An 11,589-nucleotide genomic window follows, 5' to 3' on the forward strand; every position below is an offset into this window, starting at 1 on the left:
AGGAGTAGGCCATCCGGCCCCTCGAGCCTGCCCCGCCATTCAATAAGATCATGGCTAATAATATTTGTCTCGAGATGAGCTTTCAACTCCAGATTTTATTATTTGAATTGAAATTCAACCAGCTGCTTTGGTGAGACTTGAACTTGTATCCCAGAGCATTAGCCTGGGCCTCTGGACATCGAATCCAGTGACATTACCACTATCCCATGTTCTTCCCCGCCAAATAATTACATCTAATTTTGTCAGCTTTGTCTGTATGTGTTGACATTCCTGCTTATGGAACTGCAAACATCTGGGCATACTGATGAATACGCCATCATACTCCTGATACGTGCACTAAATGCTGGCCAAGGTTTTATGGTAAACATATTGTAACTTCTCACAATCATTCTCTGTCAAGCCTGTTTGATTTGGTACTTTAGTGTAGTCTCTATGGCAACTCAGAGTTTATAACAAATCCAGTTTAATCCTGTTCAGGAAGTTTATCTGCCATATTTTATTTGGTGCCATTCAAATCAGAAAGTGGAATGTCATTTGCAGAAAATTAGCCTCTACGGAGTATAAATTTGATTTGGTCAGTAGTCCTAAACAAGTTGGATTTTGTTGTTAGTGCTTTGCCGCACTGATCTTGGGTTGTGATTCATTGGTTTCATGATTACGGCGACAAAGATGTGAAATTATTTCTAAATATGCCAACTGGAAAATCTGGATAGTGGGTTCTGAATGTGGCACTGTTCATTAGTTGCCAGAAGTTGCAACAACTTAACCATGATGTTGCCAGCACAAAAAGCAGTCCCACAAACTCCAGCTGTACGTATTAGGACAATTAACGAATACTGTTTTTGTAACAAGGACAGAGTGCTCCTGAATGTACTCAACTTATAACACTGTTGGATTTCTTTATGTATCACCCTCTTTGTTATGCATTAATATTATGTGTTGACAATTCTACAAGTTATAACTTTAAACTAATTAATTTCTTTATTAGGATGATTTTATTTTGTAATGCAATTCATTATTATTCTCCCTACTTTTTAACCCCAACTTAATTCCAGAGAGAAATGTCAGAAATGTTGGTACACTGAGTCAGCATGTTTAATTTTAGTTGTTTATGTGCCATATTCAGATCTAATCTATTCAGAATTGAAGATTGAAATCTTACCCATTTTTCTAAATTGGTATACTTTAGCATGTGTTTCCCTCTGCTGTGGAAGTAGTGCACCACTTGTTTCCCATTCTTCTCAAAGAGGCCTGGCAGGTAATTCTCTGGTGCACATGATCATGAAGCAAGCCTTGCAGAAGACACACGATAACAGTACTATTCAACAAATGGCATTCGCTGTCCTCTCCAACTTGGTCATGTCCCATGAATGTAAAGGTGTGTTGCAGAAGGTCAGTAACAGTTACTCAACAAAGTTACTGTTATAACGTAGCAGCTTCTTTTGCAAGTCTTAAACTACCTCCATTTTTTTAAAATGGAAGCATAAATATCTAGTAGAATCAGATGTTCAGAAATGCTTTCCTATTTCATAACTGCAATGCCTAATAAATAGGAGTTGGTTTAGCTCAGTTAGCTGGACAACTGTTTCGTGAGGCAGAGTGGTGCCAACAGCGCAGGATCAGTTTCTATACTGGCTGAGGTTATTCAAGAAGACCTTCCTTCTCAACCTTATCCCTAACCTGAGGTGTGGTGATCCTCGGTTAAATCACCGCCAATCAGCTCTCTCCATCAAAGCAGAGAACAGCCTGTGGTTTCTGGGACTATGTGACTTTACCATTTTATGTAACATAGAATCATGTAGCAACCCTGCAGTGCAGAAAGAAGCCATATGGCCCATCGAGTCTGCACCGACCACAATCCCACCCAGGTCCTACGTATTTACCCTCTAATCCCTCTATCCTACACATACCAGGACACTAAGGGGCAATTTTAGCATAGTCAATCAACCTAACCTGCACATCTTTAGACTGTGGGAGGAAACCGGAGCACCCGGAGGAAACCCACACCGACACAGGGAGAATGTGCAACCTCCACATAGACAGTGACCCAAGCTGGGAATCAAACCCAGGTCCCTGGAGCTGTGAAGCAGCAGTGCTAACCACTGTGCTACCGTGCCGCCCTATGTTCTAAAAACGTATGCTATAGGTATTTAGAAGAGTTGGGGCTAACAATATCAAAATTGAGTGAAATGTAGAAAATATTGTGGAGGTGGAAAAGGAAATTAAAGGGCTAAAAGGGGATGTAAAGAAAAGCTATCTGATAATATAAAAGTTTTTATAAACATAAAAGAATGTAAAGATAAACCCACTCAGATATTAAGGAGAAATTTAGAGGATGAAAATCAAAAGCAAAATATTATGGATGCTGAGCAATACACAGGAGGTCAACATAGAGAGAAGGAGGGTGGGATTTTCCAGCTGCTTTTGCCCCAAAACCAGAAAATGCTGCCCAAGGTCAACAGACCTTTGCATGGTTCTCCCCCCCGCGCCCCACCACCACCACCACCACCACCACCACCACCAGCTACAATTCCTGTAGCGGCAGGACAGAAAAATTCCTCCCCAGAGAGTTAACAGTCCTGATATTTCAGAGGAAACAGAGAGGATAAAAAGCCAGCAAAGCCAGGGATGTATTTGTCTTGTCAAATCTATGGTATAAAATAACAAAGTATAAAATGTTTTGTCAGTTTTTACAAAAGATGGCAGAAGTGAGAATGTAAATGTACCAAAGAAGAATGCTAGACACAAGTCAGTGATAATTTTAGAAAAAAAATGGTTCTGAAAGCATTAGCGGAACTAATGAGCCCTGATGACATGTATCATTGGAAATCAAGCAGAGGTCCTGACCTTCGTTTTGAGGTTAACGATGGCAGGTACTCAAAAGGAGAGCTGAAAGGATAAAAATATTAAAATCTTTTGCACTTACATGCTTGCCTTGTACGTTGTTTGAAAATGATTGACAGATTTGGAGTGGTTGCTGGGTACAAGAAGAATGCTAGTTCCCAAATTTTACAAGGAGCTCTTGCTGACTGAACCAAAGCAGGTATCAGCTGAACTCTTTAGCATCTTTACAGCTAAAATGCCATAAATTGGGAGAGCGCAAGAAGGAATTTATACAATTTTGTTTTAATTTGGTAAGAAATGCAAAACTACAGAATATTAATTTGTTCCATCTAAACGTACATAAATTGAAAGTTTTTAGCTCACTCTAAAAATGTGATAAGTCTGAGTCTGAATGGCTCACGTTCCTCTTCAGACTTTGGATTGGAAGATTGACACTTAATGGGCATGTCCATAAAACCAACTTCTCACAGCTTACCTAGCAGGCAGCATTGTGATTGTTAATATCAGTGCTACTTTGCTTTCGCAGTCAGTATTGGGACGTTTGCTCATTTCATGCCTCCGATCTTTATTGCAGAGCAATTTCTTGAACAACTTCCTTGCCCTGCCATTACCAAAGACAGCAGGAAAACCCTTAAGTATTTTGGCCATGCTTTGGTTGAAGCTGCTGCTGAATATGTCTTTTGGAGATGAAGGACAGCAGATGATTCTGAGGATGAATGGGAGTCTGGAGCTTTTGACAGCAATGTCCCAGCATAAACACAAAAACAACCAATCTACTGCCCTGCTCGTGCTTCATAATACTTGCTTCAATCCTATTAATAAACCAAAAGTTCTAGCGAACGGTAACATTAAACTTTCCACTTTTTCTTGATTATTACTAGTTTACTAATTTTATAAATGAATTGATGAGAACTAAATTGTTTTCAAGCCTGTTGAAAATTAATTGATTATTGCCTTGGTTCTATTGCTGAAGTAGTGGTTTATGAGTGTGACTTCTATTTAAATAGTTGCTTTAAGAATTTTTGTCACACATTGGTGATTGCATTTCAACGTATGAAAAAAGGTGTTAAGTTTTTTTACCTCTGCTTGGTATTTGCATATTTTCAGTTTGTGTGCAAACGTCTCATATCGGATATAAAATAAACTCTGACTTGAGGACCTGTTTAGAGCATTTACCTTCAGAGGTGAACTGGATAGTAACCTTGAAGAATAAGGGCTAGATTTTTGAACATCTGTACTTCAGAATGAAGGCAATCCATCAGCATGGATCCACGTTTCAATAAAGCTAAGCTTACTTTGGAAGAACAGCACCTCATCTTTTGACTGAGCCTATTTTAGCCTTCTGGATCTAACATTAAGTTCGACAAGTTTAGATCGTAACCTCTGCCCCATTTTGTTTCATTTTTCTTTGTTGTTATTTTGCCCCCAGTTTCTCTCTCATTTCCATCACTATGTTTTTGGCTGCCATTCACAACTTCCTCATGACACTTTTTTTGGTCTTGTCCCATTGCCATGTCCTTTGACCTTGCACCATGAAAGGTTTTGTCATTCAATCTCCCCTGCCCTTTATCCTATCACAAACTTTCCCTTAGGTTCTTTTTCCCACCAGCCCTCTCTCACCTGCTTACTGACTCGAAATGTTAACTCTGCTTCTCTCTTCATAGATGCTGATGACCTGCAGCGTTTCTGTTCTTGTGTCTGCTACATGGCCTCAGTATTTTAAATTTCTTTCTGTTAGTACTGTTTCCAGGTCAAATGTCATGAGGTCACATGGACCTTTTTATTATTCAAGAACTATAATTGATCCCTTTACAATTGATAACAAGCTCTGAAGAAAGAGTTTTCAAACATTTTTGGAATAATTACAGATTCCTTGAACATTTTAAAGTAATTACAAACCTTCGTTACTATTGCCACTTCGAGTCTGTGTGAAAAATGATATTACTATTACTGCTTGAGTCAGATGGCTGTGAGACAAATAGTGTTCACTGTGTTCTTGACTTTCCCTGTTTTGCCCTCAGATAAAACTGTATCAATATTTGCTGCTTGTCTAGAGAATGACAATCCTGTAGTTCAGACTATAGGTGCCTCAGCACTTTGGGCTTTACTTCATAACTACCAGAAGGTGAGTGTATCGTTGAACTATCTGCATTGTGATATCAGAGTTTCAGCTTGAATTCAATCTTGCTTGTAATGCATCTCCTGACTGAAAAGTGCACCGATAACAATTTTTTTCCATTTAATGCGTATCCATGATTGTTCATTTTCTCTATGACATTGATGCCAAAGGAAACAGCTGTATCACAGAACAGGTTTAAACTCAAATAGCCATTTCATATAGTTCAAGGATATGAGATGGGTGGAATGAGTTGATAAATAAATAACACAGAAATTTACACTGTCAGAAATATTTCTGGATGACATGGTCCCATGTATATGAGTGTTGTATGCTGATAACCTCAACTGATGGCATGCCCTTTATGTATACCCTGTAGACAGGAGGTACCAAATGGATTTTTTGTATCACCTGCTCTGAAATCTACACCTTTGTGTTGCAGAGCTGTTAGGTTTTCACCCATGTGTAATATCTGTGAATCCTGCACCCCTTCTGAATGAGAAATGTGCCTTTTGAAGAAGTTGGAGGTCAAAGGATCATTCAGCCAATGTAATAAATTGTGGCACCATGTTAGCAATTCTCCCATCAGCAACAAACAATGGAGTAGCTGTCCAGTCCCATTGAATATAAAAGTAGGGAGGTCTTGCTGCGGCTGTATAGGGCATTGGTGAGGCCGCAGCTGGAGTACTGTGTGCAGTTTTGGGCGCCGTACTTACGCAAGGATATTTTGGCCTTGGAGGGAGTGCAGAGGAGGTTTACTAGGCTGATGCCGGAGTTGAGGGGGTTGGGCTATGAGGAGAGGCTGAATAAATTAGGCTTGTACTCGTTAGAGTTTAGAAGAATGAGGGGAGATCTCATTGAGACGTATAAGATGATGAATGGGATGGATAGGATAGAGGTGGAGAGACTCTTCCCGCTCAGAAAGGATAGCAGGACTAGGGGGCACAGCCTCAAGATAAAGGGGGGGCGGTTTAGAACAGAGTTGAGGAGGAACTTCTTCACTCAAAGGGTGGTGAATCTCTGGAATTCTCTGCCCGTTGAGGTGGTGGAGGCTGCCTCGCTAAATATTTTTAAGACGCGGGTTGATGGGTTTTTGATAAGAGAGGGGATTAAGGGTTATGGGGAGAGGGCGGGAATGTGGAACGGAGCCACGACAGATCAGCCATGATCTTATTGAATGGCGGGGCAGGCTCGAAGGGCTAGTTGGCCTACTCCTGCTCCTCTTTCTTATGTTCTTATGTCAATTTGCATGCTGGTTAATGTAACACAAGTTTGATTTGCCAGAAAATCTCCTCTCTCTTTCTTTGGCATAAATGTATATTTACTAAGAATTACTTTGCATATGTCGTCATTTATGCTTTTTATGCTTGTTTTAAGGGAGATTTTGTCACAATACATGCATTAGTTTTATAATTTTCTCAGTGTATTTTTAAACAAATTGACAACTTCATTCAAACTAATGGAGTGGAAAATTAGTTGTTTGATTATTAATTTTCTATTATTTAAAAGTATATATACATAATATTCCCTAATACTCATCATGGCATATGACCCAGTACCTACTGGCTACCATGTGTGTGTTTACCCACTGTTTAACAAAGGCAAGATCTTGAAATTGATCACATCCATAAAAGAACATATGATAGCAATATTTAAGATTGGGTAAGAGACAAAACAGGTTTATAATGTGTCATGTAGTGTGATGATAGTGTGCAATTGATATATTTTATGTTTCTGGCAAATGTTTAAAATTCAGGTTGTTTTTTTCTCCAGTCAGTGTGTCTGGAAAACCTACAACTCGGATGCTGGGAGAGTTGGATAATTACTCATTTTAGCCACATAGTGTTTATTTGTGAGTGAGCTAATAGATTTTAGTTTAAAGATGAAGATTTTCCCGAGGATTTTGAATTAGATATGCAGGATCATGCAATAAGTGGTTAATGGGAGGAACCATGTATGCAGCAGAGAGAAACAGCTTTCTGTTCAGTTTTCTGGGGTGGTTTAAAGACAGAAGTCTGCAAGCTGCTCTGGAAACTGAAACCTCTCTGAAAGCTTCAAGGGTGTTAATCCAATTTATAGCAAATATGCCTGAGCTTGCTAATTGTGTTTAAAGGGTATTTGAGTTGAAGAAGAACGTTGCTCATTTGGAACTGAAATAGTGATGTTAGAGATTAGAGTTGTTTCCTTTCATTTTCTAAAGATTATTCAACTGGTAAGACTCAAACTGCTTCATTTTGTTAGTTATATATAAAGTAGTATGAATCAAGCTTATCTTAATAAAAGATCCCAAATTTTTCAGTAGACTTAACTCCTGCAGCAAAGCATCCTTTCTTCACATTTACGCCAAAATAGAAAAATTGTTTGGGTCTGCTCTGGCTTCATAATATACCTTGGGGTTCTGGTCCAAGACCCTAAAAATAGTTTTTAAAAATAACCTGGCTCAAATGTGAGAAAAATGTGGAAACCAAATTTAGAGAATGCATTAAAATCATTGAGGAATGAGAAAGAACCAAATAGATAGACATAGGAAGAGAAATACAAATTTTAGCTTGGTATGTAAGAAAAGCCACATGAGATAAATAAGCCAAGGTCACATATTATATTTTGTATTGTGAAATATTTAAGCCTATTTTTACATTTCTATCACAAATTAGCACACTCAACAACTTGTTAAACAAATCATGGAAAACCTTTTTCTAGCACAAGAATAAGCCACATTTTTTTGTTCCTCTCCTATAATTAAGTAACCTTGTTGAGATTATTTTTGCTTCGGCAATGATGTCCTCATTTATGTTCTTGCTATAAAAATAATGTTAAGCATCATATTGATTTGCACATTATCAATCTGAAGTAAATGTTGCTTCTAGGCCAAAGTTACTCTGAAAAACCCATCAATCAAGAGGAGAGTGGATGAAACTTACCTATCAATCAAAAAGTGTAAGTACTGAAGCAAACATAATATTTACATGCTGTACATCCAGCAAAGAAATGTTTTTTTTAAAAAAGACTTTATCAAGAATTGATGAATTTTGCATATTTAATTTGTTGAATTGTGTAATTTAGAATTTGAGTTTAACTGCCAGCTCCTGCCAGGTTACTAGATATAGGAGTTTGGCTTTCAATTAAACTTCCCAGATGATGGTCCAAGAGCTACAGTAGAAACAGCAATTGCCATGTTAGAACTTTTACATTTATATTCCCATCAAACAATGAGCCTCATCAAGAAAACAAATTGAACACCTGTCAAAAAGCAAAATTAAATGAAATATTTGGCAGCTTTTTTATAATCAAGGCTACTTATTCACTGAGCATTTGTGTTCATACGTTGTTTTTGAACTTGGGTACCTAAAATCTATATTAGTGATGAAGAAAAGCATACCAATATTTCAGGAGGCATCTTTCTTAGAAATAAGTTAAAAGTTAATTTTCATCTTTGGGTAATGGCAAGTCAGTACCAGCAACTATTTAGTGAGTCATTGATGCCAGTAAACCTTGATGTTCTCACGGTTTAGGCTACAACTGCAAAGCAGATGTATTGAAAAGCAATAAGTAAGCAGTGGCAGAAATAATGCACTAGTACTGTCTGCTATTTTTATGAGACTTTGAACTGCTGGGTTCCGGAAGGCAACAAAAGACATGATGCTTTGCTAACCTTGCTGATGCTGAACCTGAAGTGGAGGACCTTTGCTGTGTAGCGCTCTTTTTGTGAATATGGGAGTTCATATGGCCATAAAGCAGCAACATACCGTCTCTACATAGTACAGGACAAATCAGCAACGTGGGAGAGTTACAAGATCTGCTACTCTCCAAAAATGGAGCTGTTAATCAGTCTATCCGGAGAGAAATTGCAGAACTTCATCCCAAAAAATAACCAGACAATTTGAGTTCCGGTTCCTTATCTGTTTCCAGCACAATGGCAGTCAAACTGTGTTTACATAAATCAGTTAGTTTAACATTCTGTGAATGTTGTAAGGTCTCCAAGTCTTGTCAGTAGCAGTGTGAGGCAGCAAGCGAATAAGCATTCAGATTGAATAGATTTGATTATGAGACTACATGCTCAGTGGGTTATTTTCCTTATGCTGCAGTTTCTAAACCAGTCTGTGGATTGTTAATTCCAGCTCAACCCAGGACACCTACATTCATATCACAAATTTCAAGTGACCAGTCATATCTCAAAAAGAATATATAGACTTTGTGGTGCAAATTGTGATGAACTCCTATTCATCACAGCTGAACACTGAAATCTTCTTGGAAGTCAATATTTAGTAATTTATTAGTTATTCTTCCTGTCCAGTTTTGTTTCACACTGTTCAAAATTGTGATATATACAGAAATCCAATTTTGAGATTATTGATCATTTGGAAGTTGAATGCAGATTGTTAGCACAAGCTGGGTATTTGTATGAAAACTGATTTTGCTTCTTATATATATGAATTATTTTCCAGGTAATCTTGAAGGGCCGCTGAATATTTACCTATTGAAGTGTCTGGAAAATTTGGCTGTCCAGCTGAACAGTTAGTGAGTGCTGTGCTAACATGGACATTTTATTGTGGAGTGGAGTTTTATCTATCTGTAAATCATGTCTCTATTTCATTGAAATTCTAATATATTTTCTATAATAAAACTTTTGTGATTGGTTCATGTTGGTCAGTATTTTTTTAAATATACCAATATCAATGTGATCAAAGGACACTCGTGTCATCCTAAACCAGATAGACCACAACAAACATGAGCGATAGGATGAGAACTGTGATTGTTGACTCAAGGGACTACTCCCCCACCCCATACCCATAATGTTGCCAGGTTACAGCTGCGGCTACTAGATGGGGGTGTTGTCCCTCCAGGATCAAACCCAGGTAACTGCAGCCATTGAAAAACACAAATGAAAACCTTTGCATGCCCTTCTCCTTTTCTCTCTCCTTGTTCAGACCTGCAGCTGCCACCTCAAACATTGGGGACACTGTCTCGTTCCGCTTTTGTAAACAAAGGACAGGATTTTCCAGCCGCAGTCGCCACAAAACCGGAAAATCCCTCCCGTGGTCAACGGAACTTAGTATAGTGTCCACCCTGCCTATCACGATTCCTATAGTGGCAGGACAGAAAAATTCCCCAGAAGTGTCTCAGGGACATCCCTCATGTCCATCTCTGTTTAGTTAAAACTCTTTATTTATATAAGTTCAATATGAGCCTCTGAGATATCTTCAGTCAAAAACTCTTCTCTGTAGTTCCCATCTTAACACCACGCAACAAACTCTTCCCACATGTTTTCACCACAACCAGCTTACATTCATTAATCTGAAAGGTTATGTGACTAAAAGTGATTAGAACCCTAGACAATTACAGCTCAGAAACAGGCCTTTTGGCCCTTCTTGTCTGTGCCGAACCATTTTTTGCCTAGTCCCACTGACCTGCACTTGAACCATATCCCTCCTCGCCCCTCTCATCCATGAACCTGTCCAAGTTTTTCTTAAATGTTAAAAGTGACCCTGCATTCACCACTTTATCCGGCAGCTCATTCCACACTCCCATCACTCTCCACGTGAAGAAGCCCCCCCTAATATTCCCTTTAAACTTTTCTCCTTTCACCCTTAACCCATGCCCTCTGGTTTTTTTCTCCCCAAGCCTCAGTGGAAAAAGCCTGCTTGCATTCACTCTATCTATACCCAATTAATGATTAATACAATGCAATTTGAAATATAGCAACATTTGGAAGCAGATTGGCTTACAAATGTTGCTATAAATATATACGGTCCTTAAGCCGTATTTTATATCAGACGTTAAAGCAATTATGCTTTTACATTGGAAAATGAAATTGGCTGTAAGTTTCCGTGTAAGTTTTTGCTATAAATTGATAACCCACAATATATATAATAGCAGATATATTACACTATGACCACATCTCTTCTGAAATAACTCATCCTTCAATGTATGTTCACGTTACTACCACAAAAGCGGTTGTGTCGTTAAGGTGCAGCAAAGATGCAAGATAATTATTGCATTTCTCCAGTAGCATTGACTCCAAAATACAAGTTAAAATGTGCTACAGTACAAAGATCACATTGAGCTGGTATAAAATGTCAACCATTTTAGATACGTTTTGCTATAAAATCATTGCTTACCGAAATCCGAGGGATCTATTTTGGTGGTTTATAGTGACACACTTTTGTACGTATGCGAGTTTGATTTTGGTTTAACATAACACCACAAATGAAGTTAACTATGTGACCAATAACACCCTGTGATAAACTTGTAAAGCTGTCAAGACACCATTGACACAGTTTGCATGTGCTATTAAGGTGTTGAAATATAGTACAGGAGAAAGCTGATATGGATATCAATAATACTGCTGCTTATTTTGTAGGTGTTATGACTTCAGTAGCATTGAGGTTGATCTGTGGCAGTTAGTTTGCAATAGGCAAGGTTTTGCTGGGGAGGGACTAAGGCTGGGGGCTGTTTTCAATGAATTGGTGTAAGTTTCTGTGTAATTTTTTGCTATAAATTTATAACCCACAATATATATGATAGCAGATATATTACACTATGACCACATCCCTTCTGAAATAACTCATCCTTCAATGTACTGTTCACGTTAATGCCACAAAAGTGGTTGTGTTGTTAAGGTGCAGCAA

The 11,589-nt window shown here is 38.3% G+C and overlaps 1 protein-coding gene across 2 annotated transcripts in view; it reads left to right on the plus strand.

The window, feature by feature from the left end:
* Positions 1 to 9,598, plus strand: part of rttn (rotatin) — a 203,255-nt gene extending 193,657 nt beyond the window's left edge. For both annotated transcript variants that reach the window (XM_080193777.1, XM_080193778.1), the window contains exons 45-49: positions 1,190 to 1,392; positions 3,419 to 3,686; positions 4,866 to 4,969; positions 7,828 to 7,897; positions 9,406 to 9,598. In XM_080193777.1, coding sequence (XP_080049903.1) covers positions 1,190 to 1,392; positions 3,419 to 3,686; positions 4,866 to 4,969; positions 7,828 to 7,897; positions 9,406 to 9,479 — 719 coding nt within the window. In that variant the 3' untranslated portion in view covers positions 9,480 to 9,598. The remainder of the gene's footprint in view (positions 1 to 1,189; positions 1,393 to 3,418; positions 3,687 to 4,865; positions 4,970 to 7,827; positions 7,898 to 9,405) is intronic.
* The last annotated feature ends 1,991 nt before the right edge of the window (positions 9,599 to 11,589 follow it).

This window comes from Carcharhinus amblyrhynchos, chromosome 8 (genome assembly GCF_965287045.1).
Source record: "Carcharhinus amblyrhynchos chromosome 8, sCarAmb.v2.hapA, whole genome shotgun sequence".
Lineage (NCBI taxonomy): Eukaryota > Metazoa > Chordata > Chondrichthyes > Carcharhiniformes > Carcharhinidae > Carcharhinus > Carcharhinus amblyrhynchos.